General features: G+C 37.6%; 1 protein-coding gene across 1 annotated transcript; it reads right to left on the minus strand.

Moving 5' to 3' along the window:
- LOC104220954 (uncharacterized) lies at positions 1-1,279 on the minus strand. The gene has a single exon (XM_009771921.2). It carries the CDS (start codon positions 1,109-1,111, stop codon positions 236-238), a length of 876 nt encoding a protein of 291 aa, XP_009770223.1. The 5' UTR covers positions 1,112-1,279; the 3' UTR covers positions 1-235.
- Positions 1,280-23,166: the final 21,887 nt, after the last annotated feature.

Raw genomic sequence — 23,166 nt, forward strand, 5'->3', positions numbered from 1 at the left:
TAAAATCTCACAAAAGAAGATGCACACCTAATAGAAAAGAGTAATACAATTTAGGGGAGGGGAAGAAAACATCAAACTAAGTAAACATTAGTTCAATTCATAACTATGGTTAGGCACTGCGATACACTGAACTAGTAGCACCACAAGCAATGGGGATGTCCCTAGACACATCCATTGAAGCTTATTTAACTTAGGATATTGGATGCCTATGTACATTTCTTATTTATTGAGTAGTTTACTTCAAGCAATTAATTGTTACAGGGATGTCTCTGCCTCTACTCTGAAGCTGCTCATACTTAGACAACAGAGTCCTATCTGCTCGATTTCTCGCGAAAACAAGAGAAATACCAGCCACAAAGGTCAAGATAGCTACAAGTACCCAACTAAACTGCAAGTTCGCCATAGCTCTAGCCCGTAAATCAGCTTCATTCGTATGACACAGGACCGCGCCATGCACTAAGTTTTCATGACCTTCACTTGATTGCATAACGCAACCGTTTGGAACAAAGTGTGGAAACCACAGGTTAAATCCCATATTCATGAACCAACAACCTTGGAAAATAACCGAAATTGAAAGAACAAGTGCTGCAGGAAAACAAGAAGGAAAACAAGTAACAACAAGGGCTGACATAAGGGAAATAAACACGACGATTTGCAAAAGCCAGTGGTAATGACCTTCTAGTCCTACATGATCAGTTGAATGATAATGAAGTAAGAAAAGTTCCTGACCGAAAATAGATGTAGCAAGTATACCTAAAATCCCATGTAGGATCTCAGGCAAGCTACTTAACTCAGCAAGAAGAGTAAAACCTGCGAAAACGGTCAAGTTTAGGAACATGGTTGCATGTTCAATGTTATGAAGCTTGAATGAAAAGTGCAGAGAAGGAAAATCCAAGAATTGGATGACTATGCAAAAGATAGAGAAAGACAAAACAAGAATGAGATCAAGGTGTTGTAGTGTAGGAAGAGGACTGTTGAAAGGGTACCAAAACTTGGATCTGAATTTTGTAGTTCCATTTTGATAGTTGGCTTTAATTGTGTTAATAGCATGCCAAAAACCAAGGAGAGCTAAGGCCAAACCAGGTACTAGATGTCCAAGAAATGTACCCATGGATTTTATTTTATTTTTTTAAATTTCAGAATCAGGTCTGGTATTCAGTGCTACTCTAGAGTAAGGGTTAAATAGTTTATACTGATATGTGCTCATAGGAGGAAATAATTATACTGGTTTTCAATGATCTTGTGCATTATGCATGTGTTTCCACCATCAATACTCAGGATCAAAAGTGACTTCCATTACTGAACAATCTTTTTGAATGATTAGGAGTTAAAGGACGGGAAATATTCAAGGTGGCGTGGAGACATGGAGAAATGACATGACAACAACTATTAAAAGGGCAGCTGCACTAAGCTCCCACTATGCGCGAGGTCTGAGGAAAGGCCGGATCACAAGGGTCTATCGTGCTCCCACTATGCGCGAGGTCTGAGGAAAGGCCGGATCACAAGGGTCTATCGTATGCCGTCTTACATTATATTTCTGCAAGAGGCTGGTGCACTATTAATAGATTAAAAAAACAATCTGGTGCACAAAGCTTCCGTTAAGCATGGGATCAGGAGACTATCAGGTCATATTGGGTTTATTATACACAACTTTACTTACATTCAAAGGTGGAGCTAGAATTTTAACCTTATGGGTTCTAGATTTTAAACGACCAGGGGCATATACACCTAGTTACATGCGGTGTCACGGGACACCACTTCGTCGAAAATTTTTACAAGGTATGTATAAGAAAAATGAAAATATTGGGGATAAATATAAAAATGACATCGCTTATCATTATAGTGCGACATTCATTAGTCCATTTTTTAAATTGTGATACCGCTTATGAATATCCTAAGTTTACCACCGAAAACGACGACTTCAAGTATTATTAACTGGATTCTAAATTTAATATTTGTACATATATTAATCATTTCTTAACACAAATACATTATGTTAGTAAAAACTTTCGGGTTCGCCCGAACCGTAACTGGGCTACTAGCTCCGTCCCTGCTTTCATTGGATTGATTTTATAATTTGAATTTTAGTCCCTAATTATATGGTGAAAACTCTTATTGTTACGTCATGACTCCTTTCAACTGTTATTTTAGTCCCTAATTATGTGAAGTGTAAAAATCTTTAGTGAGTAGCATTTATCTCAGTGTTCTTTGCATAGAAGTAACCCTTTAGTTATATGAAAGCAAGAACACGTCTCTATGAGATTAAATATGGAAATTAAATGATATATCCCACTATCATATAGTGGACAACGATATATTTAAGTTGGCAAATAAGCTGATCCCACTTGTCGCAAAAACATCAAAACCTCGTCCAACTTATATGTGTGTATAAGTTGTAGTTGTATGTACATAAAGTACTTACTCCAACACTACTGATTTTACACTTTTACTTTTTGATGTTGATCAGTAAAATCTTAACATTTAAAAGCAAAATAAAGTTAAGATGGTCCAAAATATAGTATCAGACGTTGTGAAAGTTATAGTCTAGACTACTATGTTCCAAAGATACTAAGTAATTCCCTGATTGAGAAGAAAGCTAGCTTTGGATAGACAAAAAGTTCGATTTTTTAGCGTAAGTAAAACCTTTGAATAAGTAAAGCTCATAATCTTGAGACCAATTAGTGGTTAACTTTGGGAAAATGTTACTGTATAGCCGCTCTCAAAATAATAGTCAAATATATATATATATATATTCTGTATGTTATATATAAAAATTATACAAATTTTATCGGCTACAAAATATAAATAATTCATAACGCGGGCGGAAAGTAATTAAAAAAAAACCATCGCTTTGGGCGAGCGAATTCACCCTAAAGTGGATGTTATTTGCTATGCTCCTTTTAATTTGATTCTGTTGTTCTAACTAAAAAGACGATTTTTTTGTTAAATAATCCAATTAGACAACCTCGATAACAAAAATCTATCCATTTTAGCCGCCCTCTCCATTACTAATCTAGTTGGACAATAAGTAATGACACAACTAGAAGGGGAGAAATTCAAAAATAGCTAGATTTACAAGTGTTTATTCAAAAATAGTCATAGTTTCAAAAGTAATCAAAATTTAGCCATTTTTTAGGTAAAGATAAATCTGAGCGAAATCACTATTTAAAATCCGGAAAATACTCCAGCATAATATACTGGAGTTCCAGTATAATATACCGGTCCAGTATAATATACGGAGTTTGGAGCACCGGTGCTCCAGTCTCCAGTATATTATACTGGAGTCAGCAAAGTATACCGGTCTAACATAATATACTGGAAGTTCATACACAGGTGCATCGAACCCCAGTATATTATGCTGGACCGGTCTCTGTTACAGCAAAATAATGGCTATTTTTTATTGTCTTGGCAAACACTGGCTATTTTTGAATGACCAATCTGAAAACTAGCTAGACCGTGCTATTTTAACAACTAAAAGAGGTCATTGGTTAAGGTCCACTTATAATTTGATCTATGCTAATGTAAGAGATTATGGGGTTGTTTGGTACGCAGAATAAATTATCCCGAGATTATAATTCTTGGACTAATTTATCCTACTTGGAAGGTGGGATAATATAATTTCAAGTTTGATGAGATAAGATGGGATAAGGTGAGATATCCTGTATTAAGAATGAGATTAAACTTATATCATATTTGATTGATGGAGATAAATTTATACTGTCAGCCAAACATGATATAAATTTAATACTACACCTTATCTCGAGTACCAAATGACCCATCAGAGTATTATATCACAAGTAACTATTTTAATTTAAAGTATAGATGCAATATACTTTACCTACTATTATAAGTCACAGGACCGCATGTTCTAATCAATAATGTAATAAGAACCTATTTCGAGCAACACTAGATTTTGCTCTTTCCTTGGAAGGAGGTTCCAATGGACTCCACGTGTGCCATCATTTTTTTTTTTTTTTTTTTTTGGTCAATTCATACAACTAAAAAAAAGGAAGATAAAAAGATGAAAAGACGAATGAATCATCATCCACAATATCTAGCAGATGCGTAGGCGTAACCTAATTTCGAGTAGACAATTTAGAACATGGACTCATCACTCATGTAAAGCAGTTTTCCAATATTCATAGCACAAACCAGCCTGGTTTATATATATATATATATATATATATATATATATATATATATATATATATATATATTATAAAAGCATGAATACAATGTCGGTTTACAAAAATAACCTTATAAGTAATATTAAGCATAATAATTCACAATACAAGGACATAACATACATTTGTATATATATATATATATATATATATATATATATATATATATATATATATATATATATATATATATATATATATTATTATAAAAGCACGAATAATTTATGTTAAATGTTGAACGACTAAAATATCCTCAAAATATTAATCGACTTTTATGACCTTAAATATTTGTATAATTTAAGTATATAATTGTAAATCATCTAATACTAGAATCTCAGACAGAATTAGTTAGAAGCACCTCTTTCTATTGATATTGATGTGATGCTCTCTTCTCTCGCCCGTAAATCATAGAAAACATCCGCAACAGACATCTTCAAAAAAGCTGATTGGAGTTGCTCATTCCCACTTTCCGTTCTTTTTCGATTTAAACTACACATACGCTATCCTACAAAGTTGATTTTGGATAAGATTCTTTTGAAACTTTATCGGTTTTGGTCTATTCCTTTTAACCTTGAGTTTTGGATTATGCTAATTTGTATGACAAGGAACGAAGTATTGTTCTAATTTTTATTCTTTGTTACTGACTTTTTCTCAAGTAGTTTTTGTTTGATAAAATTTTATTATCTAAAACTATTCTCGAAACATTAGTTGACTTGTATTTAAGGATAAATTATAAATAATTTAAGTCTAAAAAAAAATTCGGTTTAAGTTACACAAAGTTGATATTTGTCAAAATTCTCTTGGACATTACCATTTTGAACTAATTATATTAATTGGTATCACAACCTACAAAGTATTGATCGTTTTTGTCGTCATTATTAGACTTATTTCAGATTTCTCAAGTAATTTATGATTGATAAGCTTTTATTGTCTAAAATTAAAAAATAAACATATTTTATCAAGATAAGGAATTGATAAAGGTAATTAAAAGAGATCAATGGAATACTTTTTACTTTTATAGGAAGAGAAGATATGATGCTGGCAGGTATCTTGTAGCACAGATTTTAACCCTTTTTTCCTGTTCGATAAAATTTTATGTCTAAAATTAAAAATTAATCATGTTTTATTAAGATAAAGAATTGATAAAAATAATTAAAAGGATCAATGGAATACTTTTCGCTTTAATGGGAAAAGAAGACACGATGTTGATGAGTATCTTGTAGCACATATTTTAACCTTCTTTTTTAATCCTATCATTAAAAGAGATTTAAGCTGAATAATATAAAATAAACCAAATCAAGTTTCAGCCTTTTGAATTTACAAAAACACATATCGATAAATTAGACATATATTAACAACTAGTGAATTTGCCGCGCTTCGCGCGGTCACAAAATAAATTAATGAATATAAAAAAGTCCTTTATAATTTTAATTCTATAATTTGAGAAAATTACAGTACATACATATACACACACCCACTATATTGGTACTTTATAAAGTTTTTTGTAGTTTATGATAAACCAAAAACAAAAAAAAAAGAATAAGATAAAGGAAGAAAATTAAAAAACATGAAAACGGAGAAGAAGTTACAAATCCAATTTTTTTGACACACTACGTAAAAAGAAGAAAGAAATGTACAATTCTTTTCTTTCATTTTTCCCTTTTATTTCTCTTTCCTTCTTTTCTTCTTTTTCTCCCTCTAAGTTATGTTTTCCTCTATCACTAAGATAAACTCTTTTTTTATTCTCCTAATTTATTTTTGAAACAAACATATAAATAATTGTGCAAATTACACTATTCCATATAAATATTCATGCAGTTTCTATATAGGTATTTTTCAAAATTTCTTGTATTTATGATAAACCAAAAAAAAGAAAAAGAATAAGAAAGAGGGAGGAAATTAAAAGCATGAAAAAGCAGATGGAAGACACAAATCCAATTTTTTTGACACACTACAAAAGAAGAAAGAAATGTACGAATTTTTTCTTTTCTTTTTTCCCTTTTGTTTCTCTTCCTTATTTTCTTCTTTTTCTCCCTCTAACTTACGTTCTCTGTCATCAGTAAGATAAACTCATTTTTTATTCTCCTAATTTGCCTTTGTAACAAACATCTGAATATATAAATCTGCAAACTACACTATTCCATATAAATACTCATGCACAGTCTTTAGAAAGGTGAGATTATCATTAAACAGAACCAATTGAAAAAGAAAGATTATACATGATCAACATCCACCAAGATTTCAGGCTGTAAATATCTCTCCTGAATCAAAAATAACAAAATATGTTAGGATATTACCACAAAAGAGAGATTGACGTTAAAATTGACCAATTAAAAAGGAAAAATTACACATAACCAACATGCGCCAAAACTTCAGACTACAAATATGTCTTCTGGACCTGAAAAAATCAAGTATGTTAGGATATATTTTTGAAAATCTGTGCAACTAAGAGTGCTATCCTATAAAACTATAACAATTTTTAAGACATATGCAATCATGGAAATGAGTACAAAGAAAGTGAGTGAAAATAAAAAGTATAGAGGGAGAAGTGGGTGCTGGGGAGAAATATATAAAGATAATTAATTACTAATTAAAAGACAACCACATTAAAATGTGAGTGAAGGAAGAAAATAAATGCATATGTTTAAATGAGGAAGGAGAGTGAAACTAATAAGAAGGAGAGGAGACGTTAGGATAGGACAAACGTTTTTGGAAAGAGTATAAATGGTAATTAAGAGGAAAGAAATTAATGATATATTAGACTATTAAAAATAAAATAAATGAAAAAATGAGGGGGGAAAAGTCAAAAAAAAGGAGAAAAAAGATAAATATAATCCTTGGCCAAAGAGAGGTGCCAAGTCATCTTCTTTTTTCCCTCAATTATATTTATATATAGATTACTGGAGCAAGTTGTAATGGAGCAAAGCTGCTTGATTAGATACAAGATTGAAAGTTTATGAATTTTGACACGAGATATTTCGTGCATCGCATGAATATAGAGCATAGTATATATATAAGGATAATTTGAATGTATATATAAAGTTTGTAAATTTAAATTAAAATTAAAAAAATTATGTTTTATTACCATGTTATCATACTTAATTCGGTTAATGATCATATGCAATTATATTAGGAACTTTTGTTATCTTAATTCAAATTATGTAAATACTACTTCACTTCTGGCAAAAAACAAACTCCATATAGCTGTAAACTCTTTCACATTTAAAATCCTATAATTATAGTTCTTTAAAACACTATAGCTATATTTGAATAAAGCGAATTTCTTTTAAAATAAATGTAATATATAAGGTACATGTCTATGTTTATCCAGATAACAAAAAAAGTTTAAAAGTTGATAAACATTTACTTATATATACAATGGAGTAAACCTATGTCACACCTCCTTTTTCCGCCCCCGCGAGGGGTGCAAGGGAGTTTTTCCAATTAAAGGACAATCGAAACGGGATTTATTTATTTATTTCAGAGTCGTCACTTGGGAGATTTAGGGTGTCCCAAGTCACCAATTTTAATCCCGAATCGAGGAAAAGAATGACTTTGTATTACAGTTCGCGAACCAGAAATCCGGATAAGGAATTCTGTTAACCCGGGAGAAGGTATTAGGCATTCCCAAATTCCGTGATTTTAGCACGGTCGCTCAATTGTCATATTTGGCTCATTTATCTTATTTTTAAACAATTAAGAACTTATATGCAAATTTAACTTTTAAAACCGCTTTTATCATTATTTATTTTATACAAAATTGCAACGTCGTGAAAACGCATCTCGAACCACGCCACAACCAGTGCACACGTGATTTTTTGACGCATTTTGACTTCGTCAAGATCGTGATTTGGGTTACATAAATGTACACCCGTATTTAAGAAAATAACCTTATTAAATATGCGCCAAAATACTACGCGTTATGATACGATTATGTAGGACTGTGAATTTTACTAAATCGCCCATCTCGGAATCTAGGTATTTTCTTATATTAAAAAAAATAAGATTGGAGGACTGCAATTTTTTGTATTATTTATATTTATTTATTTTTTAGCGAGATCCTCCCTTATTTTTAGGAATACCCTTTAATGACTACATCTTTATTATTACTAAGTTTGTATATGATTATGAAGTCAATCTCTACATACTTAAAAATAACATATTAATTACAAATTTAAAACGAATATTAATGGAAAGTAATATTACTAAAATTATAATTACAAACAACATAGAATTGTCAAAAAGTAAAAAAAAAAAACTAATTATCCCATAGTTGGATTAAAACATATTGTTAGTATGACTTAAGCTTATTGAAATTAATTATTTACAAATACTGAAAATTAAAAAAAAACTTGATTACTAAACCATATTTCTAAAAGTTAAACAATTTAAACTTAACTAACTTTGTTTTAATTCACATCATGTCCTAATACTTGATTCGCAAACTAATTCATGTTTTAACTGAAATTAACTACATGATTCCGATTAACTTATTGTTGACAAAAAACCTTATGAATAAGGAATTAATCAATTTTTGCCAAACTGATTCAATAACGCCATTTTTTACGTTATTTCTTCTATTTTTATTATTAAACAGTTTTAATTAGTAATCCGTTTTGAATATATTTCCTAATAGTCCGGTTAAGGCGTTATTTAATATATCGCTATAACATGTCTAATTATGCCAAATGACAGTGATTGACAGAATAATAATACATGAATAATCTAAATACAATACAAAAAAAATTAAAACTAAATTAAAAATTTAACATTCCGTTCTTCATTTCAGCTTACAAAATGCCAAAATTACAGTTGTGTACCTGGTATTGCCAATATAAGAAGAAGAAAGTCAGCCACGCAGTAATAACAATACAGCACAGCAACAAAAGTCCAACAGCAGTAACAACCCAGGAACAGAGTTTGCAAACCAGTGGAGCAGTAATCCCCAAAAAAAAAGCTTCAAGCTTTGATGAAACAACAATTAATTTTAATTTCAAACAATGAAAGAAAGCAGAAGATTTTTTTTTAGTTTTTTTTTTATTTTTTGAAAGTTTAAATATTTTTCGGAATTTTCTCTCTCTTAAATGTTCAGCCCTTTATTTTCTCTCTCTTATTTTTCTTTCTGTTCTTCTCTATATTCAGATTCGTTCCTCTCCTATCTGTATTCTGTTTTTTTTCTCTCCTATCCCCCCTTATTCTGATTTCAAGACTTCTTATATATAACTCATCCCATAAATCTTTCAATTAATTAAAATCAATACTTTTTCTCTACCCAACCCATTATCTTCCCACTCATCCCCATTACATTAAATAAACATATCACACCACCCCATTATATTTTGTCCCCCATGCCTAACATAAAATAATGCAAGATTCCCCCCACTAAATTTTGTCTTGTCCCCCCTTTATATTAAATAACCATATCACAACCCACCCCATTTCATTTTGTCCCTCATGCTTCATATAAAAAATTACAAAATGTACAATTCCTAAACTACCCCTCCGACCTTACTGAAATTACCAAACTAACCTCTGAACGTACTGCAAATTACCAAACTTCCCCATCAGCTATAACACATCAATTAATCACACTCAACCAAAATATAGCCAATATGACCAATTTTTATATAAATTCAAACAACAATATGAACACGGATGAACATCATAACAACAATATCACATGAACACAAATTGAACAACAAAGAACAACTAAGATTTGTTTGAACAATATTTTTAGCAACAACAAACCTATTTTCGGATTCAATCAACAACAACAATCAAACAAGCATATTTAGATTTCTAAATTCAATAATATTGAACTTAAAATTAACTCTAACAACATTACAACAAACAATTCCTATATTAAACTTTAAACAAGATTATGAGACAATTTCAAGAAATAATCATAAATGATAAACAAGAAATCAAACTATACAAATTTCGGATTCAAGATCAAAGTATGAACATGAATGAATCCATTTTTTTAAAACAACAAACATGACGGATTAAATGATTCAAACAACATTAATAATTTCTGGAAAATACATAACAGCATGAAACAAATTGAAGAAATAATTAATTAGATTTCAATTTGAATCTAACAAACATTAAACTAACAAATATTTATTCTAACAACAATACAAACATGAAATAAACATGAAAAACAACTAATTAACTTCCATTTGAAATCTGAAAATTAATTTAACAAAACATATGAACATGACTAAAAAAAATCAAATATCTAACCATAGACATGAACAAAACAAACATTTGCCGATTTTAGATTCGAAAATATCAAAACAAAATACGGACAAAATAAAACTCAAAAACTACTAACCGGAGATGAACAACGACGAATTCGATTGTATGGACTGTTTTGACAACCCTCAAATGGGAATAAATCTGCCCGGACTCAACAACGAACTCAACAACGAACAAACGACGGAGACGATCCGAAGCAAACGAAGAAGATGAAGAAGGCGTTGGACGTAGCAAGGTCGACGGACTGTGGCGGACGCAGCTGAAGCAGCTATGGTCGTCGACATGCTGCTGCGTTCAATGACTAAGGTCGTCGATGAGGAACAGCAACAGTCGACGCAGCAGAAACTGTGCTCGAGCAGCAACAATATCCATGGCCATAGTTGTTCGAGCTGAAGAAGACGAAGTGAGGCAGCAGCAGCTCGGACGGCGAGGTTGAAACAGAAGTAGCAGCTTGATGGGTCTGTTTGGCTCGAACGGGACGTCGAGTAGCTGTTCATCAAGGAGGAAGATGAAGCAGCAGCTCGGACGACGACGTCCATGGCAGCAACGCACGTCGAGCAGCAGGTGAAGGAGTAGAAATGGCTGCGTCAATGGCGGACGCGGGCAGCAGCTGCGACGTTGAAGCAGCAGCGGAAATCTCAACTATGGGCTTTCATGGTGGAGCTCGACGGACTAGTTGTTGGTTGTCGAAGACGAAGCAACGACGGGGTTGGAGAAGGTTGTTGGTTCGGCCGCGTTCGGAGGTCGTTTGGTTGAGCCGGGGTCATGAGGGTGACATGCGTGTGTGTGTGTGTAGCCATGGCTTCTTGAGGTTGAAGGCAAAGGGAAGCCATGGGAGGTGGAGAAGCTTGAGGAAGAAGAAGAAGATAGGAGGGGTGGGGGCGGATGACTTAAGTTTTTAGGGTTTTGTTTCTTTTTTGTTTTTTTTGTTTTGTTTTACAAGATAGGGGGTGTTGGGTTATGGACTGAGTCGACCCAGTTCGAAATGGACTGGGTCGTAGGGAAGATTGGGCCATTTTTGGGCCTGTGGCTTGAAATCGAAGAAGAGGCCCAATTCCGACTTTCTTTATATTTTCGCTCTCTTTTCTTCTTTTATTTCTCTAAAATTAAATTATAAAAAATACTTAAATTATTATTAAGAATTAAATTAAGTTATAAAGGCGCAAATTAACTCCCAATAACAATTAACGCATAATTAAGTAATAATTAAGCATAAAATTGTATATTTGGACATTAAATGCTAAAAATGCAAACGATGCCTATTTTTGTAATTTTTATTTTTTGTCAAACAAACTTAATTAGTAACAATTGTAGAATTAAATCCTACATGCAAAATGCGACATATTTTTGTATTTTTATTAATTTAACAAATAAACATGCACAGACAAATACAAATAATTATTCAAAATATCACAAAAATTGCACACCAAGGAAAATTATTTTATTTTTGAATTTTTTGGGAGTAATTCTCATATTGGGCAAAAATCACGTGCTTACAGCTGCCCCTCTTTGCCCGAAGACACGAAGGGTTTTCGTGCAAAGATAAAGCGAGCGATTTTTTGCCCATCCGAGTACTCCGTGTGAAGCATTTTTTTGAAAAAGATTTGACCGAACCTTTGCTTCAAAGGTTTCCTACATATCCTGGGCTAAACAGGAATCAGGTCAATGTAGTTCGGGAAGTTTTGGTAGCTTGGGACTACCGTGAGACTGCAATGTTACTGTTGTTGCATGCTATTACCACTGCTTACCGATCTCCTTGTTACACCATGCTTAAAAGAAAACAAGAAGCTAGGCTAGAGTACAATTTGTTTTTGTTGCCTTGCTTCCTTGTCTGCTTGCATTTCTTCCGGTGCTTTTCTTCTTTTGACACATGTACTTGAGTTTGTACTGTGACCTCTTGTTGCAACCTTCTGTTTCCCGGTGCCGGGGAATTTTATTGTTTCCTGCTGGGGATTCCTATTGTAACCCTCTGTTTTATTGTCCTCTGACTTGATCTTGAAATGTATGCCTCTGTTATCTGGGCGGGCTCCCAACTTCAATACTTGAAAATTAAAGACTTGAAATGTATGCCTCTGTTATCTGGGCGGGCTCCCAACTTCAATGCTTGAAATGTAAAGACTGAAATGTATGCCTCTGTTGTCTGGGCGGGCTCCCAACTTCGACGCTTGAAATATAAAGACTGAAATGTATGCCTCTGTTCTATGGGCGGGCTCCCAACTTCAACACTTGAAATGAAAAGACTGAATGTATGCCTCTGTTATCTGGGCGGGCTCCCAACTTTAACGCTTGAAATATAAAAACTGAAATGTATTCCTCTGTTCTATGGGCGGGCTCCCAACTTCAACACTTGAAATGAAAAGACTGAATGTATGCCTCTGTTATCTGGGCGGGCTCCCAACTTCAATGCTTGAAATATAAAGACTGAAATGTATTCCTCTGTTCTATGGGTGGGCTCCCAACTTCAACACTTGAAATGAAAAGACTGAATGTATGCCTCTGTTATCTGGGCGGGCTACCAACTTCAACGCTTGGAATGTAAAGACTGAAATGTATGCCTCTGTTATCTGGGCGGGCTCCCAACTTCAATGCTTGAAATGAAAAGACTGAAATGTATTCCTCTGTTATCTGGGCGGGCTCCCAACTTCAACTCTTGAAATTAAAGACTGAAATGTATGCCTCTGTTATCTGGGCGGGCTCCCAACTTCAACTCTTGAAATGTAAAGACTGAAATGTATGCCTCTGTTATCTGGGCGGGCTCCCAACTTCAATGCTTGAAATGAAAAGACTGAAATGTATTCCTCTGTTATCTGGGCGGGCTCCCAACTTCAACTCTTGAAATGTAAAGACTGAAATGTATGCCTCTGTTATCTGGGCGGGCTCCCAACTTCAACTGTGAAATGGAATATCTCTATTCTCCAGGCAGACTTTTGACTTTTAAAATTTAAACTGTGTGTCTCTGTTCTTCAGGCGGACTCCTGACATCAAACTTGAAAAGTATGTCTCTGTTCTCCAGGAGGACTCCTAATTTTTAAAATTTAAGTTGTATGTCTCCATTCTTCAGGCGGACTCCTGACGTCAAACTTGAAAAGTACGTCTCTGTTCTCCAGGCGGACTCCAGATTGCTAAATTTGAAATGAATGTCTCTATTCTCCAGGCGGATTCCTGATTTTTGAAATTAAAACTGTATGTCTCCGTTCTTCAGGCGGACTCCTGACGTCAAACTTGAAAAGTATGTCTCTGTTCTCCAGGCGGACTCCTGATAACTTGCATTTTATCCTGATTAGTGTTTGTTTTTTCCCCCTGGAGAATTCCTCTTCAACAACTAACTTTTCTCCCCCTGCTCAATCAAAGAAAATTTTGTCAGTTTAAAATAGTGGTTAGTTGATGGCATTCTTGCTGAAAAATCCTTCCACTGCCTTGCTTTGTGTTGACTAATTTCCACGCACTGACCCTGAACCGCTTGACTTTCTGACCAACTTTTAGATTTCCCAACCTCTGGCGACCTAAATGTTTTACACCCCTGTTGTTATTTCACTTTTCTGACCTTTTTTGTTTGAGTTTTCGCCTTTCCCACGACATTCCCCAATCATTTCACCGATGAAACTTTCGTTAATTCCCTGTATTCCACTTGACATCAAGTTGTTTTTGACATGCTCTGACCACGTTGTGCTTTATAATTCTAGAAGCTGGTAGTGAACTTTGAAGTCCTTTCTGCTTGCATTGAACAAAACCGGCACTGAAACATCTCAGCTAGATAAAACCCTCAAAATAAAATGAAATGCAATGATTCTTGAGTTAAGGATAAGAAGAATCCAAAACCAGATGACTGTTTGAAAAGAGAAGGAAAAGAAACTTATCTGAGCGAGACAACTAGTACCAATGGTCATGACATGCATTTTGGATTAATCAGCCCAATCTGTTCAACCAAACAAACTCTCAACTGTCGTACCTCATTGCCCAGAACTTCCATCACTTGTTTGATTTATCCAGACCTTAACCTTGTTTCCCTGCGGTACCGCGAAACGGTTTCTATCAACAGACCTTTCTCAGTTTTCCATTTCTTATCTCACCTTCGCCTTGAGGTGCCCGTAAAGGTTTTCACCAACAAGACTCTCTCATTTATTTTTCTCTCAGCTCCCGTCGCCTTACGGTGCCCGTGAGGGTTTTCACCCATAAGACTCTCTCATTTATTTTTGTTCTTCTTGCTCGAACCAGAGTGTTGCCCCTATCGTGGGTTATTCCTACCTGTTCATCTTGGCATTTCTCAAAACTGATCATAAGGTCTTTCTTTGGACCGTAATGTAGGCTTTTGGATTAAGCTAGAAAGAAAGGTATAAAAGGCTCAGAATAATTCAAATGGGTTCAAATTACAACTTTCGGAATCCAACTTTCATAACAATCACCACTTCTGCCCCAGCTTCTTGCTTGGGGCTTTTTTTGGATTTCTATTTGGTATGACTGAACCTCGGAGTAAGGCTGCCTACGTACCCTTTCGGGATCAAGTCAAACGTAGTTCACTTCATAGAGACTACGTTGTTATGTTTCTCTTCTTCTTTTTTTCTTTTCTTTTCTTTCCTTCTTTTCTTTATGTTCGTCACATGTGTTCTCTTATAGTGCCGCTGATTCCGAAAGAGGTGTATGAAAAATAAGTAAGGCTCGAAGGGGATAACAAGGGATAAGAGTGTTTGGATAGCAGAACAAAATGCCTTCATCATTTCAATCTTTAAGATATGCCAAATACGAACAGATACATTCAGAAAATAAAGAAATCATACATAATATCTCTTGACCGCATCGGAATTGATGGCCATTTCTACACATTCTCCTTCCATATCTGTCAAATACAACGCTCCGTTAGACAACACTCTGGTTACTACAAATGGTCCCTGCCAGTTTGGGGCAAATTTTCCTTTTGCCTCAGCCCAATGAGGCAAGATCCGCCTCAGTACTGATTGCCCGACTTCAAATTTCCTTGGACGTACTTTTTTGTTGTATGCTCTTGCCATTCTTCGTTGGTACAGTTGGCCATGACACACTGATGCCAATCTTTTCTCATCGATCAAACTCAACTGCTCAAGACGGCTTTTCACCCATTCATCATCATCGATCTCAGCCTCTGCAATGATTCGCAGAGATGGGATTTCCACTTCTGCGGGTATTACTGCCTCGGTACCGTATACCAATGAGTAAGGAGTCGCCCCTACCGAGGTACGCACGGTGGTGCGATATCCTAACAATGCAAAAGGCAATTTCTCGTGCCATTGTCTAGATCCTTCAACCATCTTTCGGAGTATTTTCTTTATGTTCTTATTGGCCGCTTCAACCGCACCATTTGCCTTGGGACGGTACGGAGTAGAGTGCCTGTGAGCAATCTTAAACTGCACACATGTCTCCTTCATCAAATGACTATTAAGATTAGCCCCATTATCTGTGATAATTACCTTTGGGATCCCAAACCGATAGATGATATTTGCATGCACGAAGTCAACTACAGCCTTCTTGGTCACAGACTTGAATGTCTTCGCTTCCACCCATTTGGTAAAATAATCTATAGCTACCAAGATAAACCTGTGCCCATTTGATGCTGCTGGATCAATTGGCCCAATAACATCCATGCCCCATGCAACAAAAGGCCATGGCGCGGACATCGTATGTAATTCTGATGGTGGAGCATGAATCAAATCTCCATGTATTTGGCATTGATGACACTTACGCACAAAACTGATACAATCTCGCTCCATCATGAGCCAATAATAACCTGCTCGGAGAATCTTCTTTGCTAGAACATACCCATTCATATGCGGTCCGCAAACTCCGGAATGCACCTCAGTCATGATAGTTGTGGCTTGCCGTGCATCTATACATCTCAACAAACCGAGTTCTGGCATTCTTTTGTACAGTACTCCCCCACTAAGGAAAAACCCACTTGCCAACCGTCGAATTGTTCTTTTCTGATCACTGGTGGCCTGCGTTGGATATACTCCCGCTTTGATGTACTCTTTGATATCATGGAACCACGGCTCTCCATCGATTTCCTCTTCTATCACATTACAGTAAGCATGCTGATCATGGACTTGAATCTGCAATGGATCAACATAGGCCTTATCTGGATGGTGCAACATTGATGCCAAAGTAGCCAAAGCGTCAGCAACCTCATTATGAATCCTTGGAATGTGTCTGAATTCTATGGCCTAAAAACGCTGGCAAAGCTCATGCAGACACTGCCGATACGGTATAAGCTTCAAGTCCCGTGTTTCCCATTCCCCTTGAATCTGGTGTACCAGTAAGTCCGAGTCACCCATGACCAAGACTTCTCGTACACCCATATCCACAGCTAATCTCAATCCCAATATACACGCCTCATATTCTGCCATGTTGTTTGTACAGTAGAAACGAAGCCGAGCTCTAACGGGGTAATGCTGACCTGTTTCCGAAATAAGTACCGCACCTATTCCTACGCCTTTCATATTGGCGGCCCCATCAAAGAAAAGTTTCCATCCCGACTTCTCAGCTTGTTCTAATTCTTCAATGTGCATTACCTCTTCATCAGGGAAATAAGTTTTCAAAGGCTCATAATCTTCATCAACGGGGTTCTCAGCCAAGTGATCGGCTAATGCCTGTGCTTTCATGGCAGTCCGTGTCACATAGACAATGTCGAACTCTGTAAGTAAGATCTGCCACTTTGCAAGCCTTCCTGTGGGCATGGGTTTCTGGAAAATATACTTCAACGGGTCCAAGCGAGATATAAGGTAAGTGGTGTAAGATGACAAGTAATGTTTCAATTTCTGTGCCACCCAAGTTAGGGCACAACATGTCCTTTCCAGATGAGTATACTTGACCTCGTAAGATGTGAACTTCTTACTGAGATAGTAGATAGCCTGCTCCTTTCTGCCCGTAACATCATGCTGCCCCAGTACACAGCCGAATGAACTGTCCACAACTGTCAGATATAGAATCAAAGGCCTCTCTGGTTCTGGTGGGACCAACACGGGTGGGTTTGACAAATACCCCTTTATCTTATCAAAAGCCTCCTGGCATTCATCAGTCCATTTGACCGCGGCATCTTTCTTTAACAATTTGAAAATTGGTTCACACGTTGCCGTGAGCTGAGCAATGAACCTGCTGATATAGTTCAGTCTTCCCAACAAACTCATCACCTCGGTTTTGTTTCTTGGAGGTGGCAACTCCTGAATAGCTTTGATCTTTGACGGGTCTAATTCAATACCCCTCCGGCTAACTATAAATCCCAACAACTTCCCAGATGGCACCCCGAAAGCACATTTCGCAGGATTGAGCTTAAGATTGTATCTGCGAAGCCTTTGAAAGAATTTTCTCAAATCTCTGGCATGGTCAGATTGCTGTCTAGACTTAACGATCACATCATCCACGTATACCTCAATTTCTTTATGTATCATATCATGGAAGATAGTTGTCATGGCCCTCATATAAGTTGCCCCAGCATTTTTCAAACCAAACGGCATGACCCGATAACAATACGTTCCCCACGGCGTGATGAATGCCGTCTTTTCTGCATCTTCCTTATCCATTAGAATCTGATGATAACCCGCATAACAATCCACAAAAGAGCCAATATCATGTTTGGCACAATTGTCGATCAGTATATGGATGTTGGGCAGTGGGAAATTATCTTTTGGGCTTGCCTTGTTAAGGTCTCGATAATCGACGCACACCCTGGTCTTGCCATCTTTCTTTGGCACAGGCACGACATTGGCTAACCAAGTGGGGTACCGTGTAACCTGAATGACCCTTGCCTCAAACTGCTTGGTGATCTCTTCTTTGATCTTCACACTTATGTCTGTTTTGAACTTTCTCAACTTCTGCTTGACAGGGAGGAGTGCTGGATCAGTGGGCAATTTATGAACCACCAAATCGGTGCTTAGACCCGGCATATCATCATATGACCATGCAAAAACGTCTTTGTACTCATGCAATACTTTAATTATCTCCTCCTTGAGTTGTGGCTCCAAATGAACACTTATTTTAGTTTCCCGTACATTGTCTTGGTCCCCTAGATTAACTGCTTCTGTGTCATTTAGGTTAGGTTTGGGTTTTTCTTCAAAGTGACTTAATTCTTTACTAATTTCCTCATAAGCTTCATCATTATTACAATCCACCCCATCATCACACTCGATCTCTTGTATTATTACTTCTGAACTAGATTGGCTTTTAAAACTGGGCCGAAGATTCCTCATGCATGTCATGTCATTGATATCAGCATAAAAAGAACTGTACAAAGAAAAGAAAAGAAAATGGAAAGAGAATTAGGGACGAAGAAAATTGCATTTCATTAAACGTAAAGACAACAAGGTTTTAACTCATCCAAATGGACGGAACATAACAACTGGATTACAAACCCTGGAATAATCCAGGTGACAAAAAGGAAAACAAAACCCACTACCACGACTCCCTCCGAACTGGAAGAGGAGTAGCTTCCCAATTGCTGATGTTAGCACGTGGTCCGATGTACTGTATGTCTGCTCTGCTTGACCCTTCCCCGGCCTCAACCATGTTTACTTCAACAAATACTTTCTCAAACACCTTATCCAAATTCCCATCCGCCTCAATTAACGAACCTGACATCTTTGCCAATGACTGTTTCTTAATACTCGGTCTGACAAAGGACCTGGACAATCGAGGAATTGGTTTAGGGAGCACCCAAGCTTTCTTCTTCAATTTACGGGCCTTTCTGACATCTGCCGCTGTTGGTTTGAACCCTAACCCGAAGGTGTCCAGATTTTTGGGCAAAGACACAGGTTGAGTAATGCCCTGCAGTTCAACCCCCAAACCCTTCCCGGGCACGAACCCGTTATTCAACATTTCTGACACTACCATGACGGTCGCAGCTGACACCCTGGGACATGGCATGCTTTTACCCTCAGGCACCCTGCTCACCGGAACCGTGTCGAGGATCTGATACACCCATGGCCCCTTATCATCTTCGGTCTCTATAAAGGGTACAATGGCATCATTCATGGCGCATGTGGGATCTTCCCCATGTAACACAATTTCTTGTCTGTCCCACTCGAATTTGATCATTTGGTGCAGTGTGGAGGGCACGGCTTTTGCCGCATGAATCCACGGTCGACCCAACAAAAGATTATAGGATACTGCAGCATCCAACACCTGAAATTCCATCGTGAACTCGACTGGGCCAATAGTCAATTCGAGTACAATATCCCCTACCGTGTTTGTTCCCCCTCCATCGAACCCTCGAACACAAATGCTATTTTTGCGGATTCTATCCTCATCAATCTTTAACTTGTTCAATGTGGATAACGTGCAAATATTAGCGCTCGACCCATTATCGATTAGTGTCCGAGTAACCATTGAACCTTCACATTTGACCGTCAAATAGAGAGCCTTGTTGTGTTCTGTGCCTTCCATAGGCAATTCATCATCAGAAAATGCTACCATGTTCACTTCAAAGATCTTGTTGGCAATTGTCTCTAAATGGTTTACTGAAATTTTGTCAGGCACATGAGCCTCATTCAATATCTTCATTAAAGCTCGGCAATGCTCATCGGAGTGAATTAATAATGACAACAACGAGATTTGGGCCGGTGTTTTTCTCAGTTGTTCAACAATGGAATAATCTTGTACCTTCATCCTTTTCAGAAACTCTTCTGCCTCTTCTTCCGTTACAGCTTTTTTAACTGGCACTGGATTGTCTTTTGCGCCTTTAACTTTTCTCAACTCTTCGGGGGTGAAACAACGTCCCGACCGGGTCAGTCCCTGTGCTTCACAACTTTCTTCCTCAATTTCCTTTCCTTTGTATGCCACCACTACCTTGTCATATTTCCAGAGTACGGCTTTGCTATCAACCATGGGTAACTGGACTACCAGTTTTATGACAACCGGTTCTACATAGGCTCCCTTCACAGCCACCACGGGCGTGGATACTGACCTTGGTACCACTATCTTGACTGGCTCCTGCTTTTTCTCGGCCACAAACGGTCCCTTTCCCATTACTAGCATTGGCTTGTCTTTTATTGCTTTCAACTGAACCACTGGCCTTGCACTCACTGTCTTTTCTTTGGTTTCCGTAGAACGAATCACCATAACCACCTGCGAAGGTTTCTTAGGCTCTGCCCCCTTATGTATCAGTTCGATCATGTTGGCCTCATAATGCGCTGGTAACGGATTTTGATTGATGTTCGGGGCCTCTGGAGCCTGTACCTCAATACGGCGATTATCAATGAGCTCTTGGATTGTGTTTTTCAATTTCCAACATTTTTCAGTATCGTGCCCCGGCATCTCTGAGCAATACTCGCAGCTAACAGAGTGGTCCAGGTTTCTGGGAAGATGATTTGGTGCTTTGGATTCAACTGGGGTCAGCATCCCCAACTGTTTCAATCTGTGGAAGAGAGAAGTGTAAGATTCTCCCAGCGGAGTAAATGTTTTTTTGTTTGGGGCCTTCTCATTTCTAAAAGCTTGGTTTGGGCGGAAGCTGGTTCCTGGTCTGTTAGCCCTGGGAGGTAGATAGGTGTTTTGTGGGTGTGGTTGTGTATTTTGGGGACTTGGTGTACGCCATTGCGAGTGCACTGGGGGTTGAGTGTAGGTCTGGGCATGGTGAATAGAAAATTGTGGTTCTGGTGGTGGATAATAGTGTTGCGGTGGACCATATGAGGTATATTGATAGTTTGGGTGATGGGGTCTGGGTTGGTTGTAGTAGAGTGGACGGTTATTGTGCCTGGACCAAACATTAGCTTCAACTGCAGCAACTTCTTCTTTCTTCTTCTTTCCCAGCACACCACCAGTACCGCTTTGGATGGCCTGGGTGGTTGCTTTCAAAGCCGAGTAGCTCAAGATCTTGTTAGATTTCAATCCTTCTTCAATCATGGCTCCCATCTTTACCACTTCATTAAACGACTTCCCGACAGATGTCACTAGATGACCAAAATAGGTAGGTTCCAATGTTTGCAAGAAGTAATCTACCATCTCACTCTCCCGCATGGGAGGATCAACCCTTGCAGCTTGTTCCCTCCAGCGGAAACCAAACTCTCTAAAACTTTCCCCAGGCTTCTTTTCTAGTTTCAACAATGACAGACGATCAGGGACTATCTCGAGGTTATATTGGAAATGGCCAATGAATGCCTGGGCCAAATCATCCCATGTATACCATCGGCCGGAGTCTTGCCTCATGTACCATTCTAGGGCTGACCCGCTCAGGCTTTGCCCGAAATATGCTATCAACAACTCATCTTTTCCCCCGGCCCCTCTCATTTTGCTACAAAAACCACGCAGATGGGCTACTGGGTCACCGTGCCCCTCATATAAGTCAAACTTCGGCATTTTAAACCCCGCAGGCAACTGTACATCAGGAAAAGGGCACAAATCTTTGTATGCGACACTAACTTGGTTTCCTAAACCATGCATGTTCCTGAAGGATTGCTCCAGGCTTTTGACTTTACGAATCACCTCCTCTTGTTCTGCATTCTTAACCGGTTTCTCAACTTCTCCCGGGATTTCAAAATGGGGAGAGGAGGTATATGGCTCAGGCGCTTTGAAAGTGGGTTCGGGAGGGTAATATTGGGTGTCGTGAGCTTGGAATAGCGGCTCACTGGATGATCTATGTAGTGGAGCTGGGGGAGGTGCCACAAAGACGGGAACCATGGGTGGTGGAGGGTTTTGTTTGGAGGGTGGAGCTGGGGGAGCGTATGACGTGGTACCATAACCCTGGGCCTGATAAAAAAACTGAAGATGTGTGGGGAGTGATAGGCTCCTGAGCTTGAGCCAAGGGTGGGATGTAAGATGGGTTGGCAGGATATAGTGGTGCTGGGTGTCCCTACGACCATGCCTGATGCATTTCAGCCATTTGTGCTTTTAGTTTCCTCATCTCTTCTTTCATAGCACCCACATCTGTTACCTCAACCTCATTCGAAGGGTCTACGATGCTGATTTCCGAATCCTTCCCTGTCATTTTTACTTGATCTTTCGACCGGGTGTTGTATGGATGAGTTGCTAGAATTGCCAATCAATTAACCACCTGCCTGGTATCACACATTTAGACAACCACTTTGTTAGCGATTAGGTCTTAACAGATTTAACAACCACACGTTGGCATGAATGCACTTATACAGTTATTCCTTTCTATTATGTGTTTGCCCGATTGCATGCGTCATCCCGGCATTTCATTCCTTGTTTCATTTTTCTTCTCCTCGCTTTATCCCTCTCTTGTGCTTTTTCTTTTCTCTCTCTTGTTTTTCCGCTCTTTTCTTTCTTTCTATTTTTCTTGGTTTTCCTTATATTTTCCTTTTCATTCCTTTTGTTTTCTTTTCGGTTATGGTCGAATCTTATGGAGATTGCTTACGTATCGTGACCCCGTACGAATCAAACCAAGCGTAGTTCATGAAGATAAATGTAAAAATAAGGGTGGAAATAAAATGCTCAACTTTCATTAATAAACAGACTCTTACAAACTCGACATCTTTTGTTTTGGAAAGAAACTAACAAACGCAATCTGAAAGCAAACAAAAACTCTAAGCTTGCAAACATACTCAATCCAGAAAGATAACGGACGTACAAAAGACTGACTCAAAATGGTAGACACTCACAGACACGGACTATGCATATTCTAGTGCTTCAAACTTAGGTATCCGCGGGGCGTCGTTCGGCCTCGCCGCGGGTCTAGGATCCAAATCCCTTTCAAGCTGCTCTAACTCATTCATGGTTCGCTTCACATAGATCATCACTGCTGAGA

The sequence above is a fragment of the Nicotiana sylvestris genome, chromosome 12 (assembly GCF_000393655.2).
Source record: "Nicotiana sylvestris chromosome 12, ASM39365v2, whole genome shotgun sequence".
Classification (NCBI taxonomy): Eukaryota; Viridiplantae; Streptophyta; class Magnoliopsida; order Solanales; family Solanaceae; genus Nicotiana; species Nicotiana sylvestris.